This window comes from Lucilia cuprina, unplaced genomic scaffold (assembly GCF_022045245.1).
Source record: "Lucilia cuprina isolate Lc7/37 unplaced genomic scaffold, ASM2204524v1 Scaffold_8434, whole genome shotgun sequence".
Taxonomy (NCBI): domain Eukaryota; kingdom Metazoa; phylum Arthropoda; class Insecta; order Diptera; family Calliphoridae; genus Lucilia; species Lucilia cuprina.
This window is the reverse complement of record NW_025813372.1, coordinates 1-1,917: the sequence shown is the minus strand read 5'-3', so window position 1 is coordinate 1,917 and position 1,917 is coordinate 1. Positions and strand designations below refer to the sequence as shown.

General features: G+C 31.0%; 1 protein-coding gene across 1 annotated transcript; it reads left to right on the top strand.

Moving 5' to 3' along the window:
- The first annotated feature begins 320 nt into the window (after window positions 1–320).
- On the top strand, window positions 321–1,158 carry LOC124421262 (solute carrier family 25 member 35-like). Its single transcript, XM_046956146.1, has 3 exons — window positions 321–604; window positions 674–849; window positions 916–1,158. Exons 1-3 carry the CDS (start codon window positions 533–535, stop codon window positions 1,127–1,129), a joined length of 462 nt encoding a protein of 153 aa, XP_046812102.1. The 5' UTR covers window positions 321–532; the 3' UTR covers window positions 1,130–1,158.
- The last annotated feature ends 759 nt before the right edge of the window (window positions 1,159–1,917 follow it).

Below are 1,917 nucleotides of genomic sequence, written 5' to 3'. Positions count from 1 at the left end.
TATAGTCTAGTCTATAGTCTAGTCTATAGTTTAGTCTATAGTCTAGTCTATAGTTTAGTCTATAGTCTAGTCTATAGTCTAGTCTATAGTCTAGTCTATAGTCTAGTCCATAGTCTAGTCTATAGTCTATTCATTATTATATTTTTGGTGTTGCATTAAGTATTTAAAAATATCTTTTTGTAACGTTTTTTTTAGTTTCCGTTTATTTTCATTTCCTTTTAAAATGTAGCTTGCCACCCAGCAAACGTTAAACATCACCCGATTTTATTTTTATACTGGCAACACTTTTCAAACATGTGTACGACTGAGAAAAATACATCCGACAACTCTAATCAAACAGCTGATAAGTAAGTGGAAAAATTTTGGACGGCCTGCTGTTATTTCACCATAAATCTATGCAAATTTGGCCAAAAAGCTAAAAAAATTCGTTCAAATAACAATGAACATTAAACGCTAAACCATCAACGCCTCTCTCTATAACTTCTAGTGTACAATTTTGAACGTTTAAATCGAGTAAATTTTAGCTTTTCACATGGATATTTCGGATTTTATATTGGGTGGTTTAGGCTCAGTGGGAGCAACATTTTTCACCAATCCCATTGAAGTAAGTTGAATGCGAAAAACATTAATAAAAACTTATACGATATTAATGTATATTACAACCACATGCAAGGTCGTCAAAACACGCATACAATTACAAGGTGAATTGGCCGCCCGGGGTACTTACGTGGAGCCATATCGTGGTATAGTAAATGCTTTTGTAACGGTGGCTAAAAATGATGGCTTAACGGGTTTGCAGAAGGGCTTAACACCAGCTTTATATTTTCAATTTATTATAAATTCATTTCGGTGAGTATTTAAATGAGTTTTTTGTGGAAATTTAATTTGTTATAAAATGTTTGGTTTTTGCAACAGTTTAAGCATTTATAATATGGCTTTAAACAATGGCTGGATGCACACCAAATCTGGAGATGTTTCATTTGTCAAGGGTATTTTTTGGGGGGCAGCTGGTGGTGCCATTGGTTCCTATTTCTCTAGTCCATTTTTTATGGTAAGTCTTAATAGTTTCATACAACAAATTAAGAAACAAATTACGCCAAATCATTGTTATCAATTTAAATTTGTTTAAAGTTAATGACTTTTCACACACATACTCTTATCATTACATCGAAGCAGCATGTCAGTAATTACTCAAGATAATAGTGGGACATTGTGTCTATAGACCACCCCACTATCTGGTAAACATATTATAACATTTTGTTTTCTTAGATAGAGAGTAGTTTATGTGATAATGGCATGAGATTAAATAATTTCATTTTTTTACGATTTGCTAAAATTTTTCATAAATGAGTTTTTTTTTCAAGTTCTTAGATAATCATAAATCAACTAAATTGTTCATATAATTAAATGTACAAATAAAATGACTAGGTAAATTTATTGTTTATAAAACAAATTTTTGATAATCTTTACAAATTGTTTAAGATAAACTATCTCCAAAGTAGGAAGTTTTAGCGAACTTGCAAAAGTTTTATATCTTATATTCTAGCAATCAATGCAATTTTAAAGTCTAGACGATGTGTCCGATAACTGAACTAGAGTCATGTTATATACTAATCTGTAGTTAAGGCCATAGACAGATATATATTCAAGTCTTTACTATGCATTATTGACTGATGTTTATAGTCTTGACTATAGACTGTTCTATAGTCTTGACTATAGACTGATCTATAGTCTTGACTATAGACTGATCTATAGTCTTGTCTATAGACTGATCTATAGTCTTGTCTATAGACTGATCTATAGTCTTGTCTATAGACTGATCTATAGTCTTGACTATAGACTGATCTATAGTCTTGACTATAGACTGATCTATAGTCTTGACTATAGACTGATATATAGTCTTGACTATAGACTGAT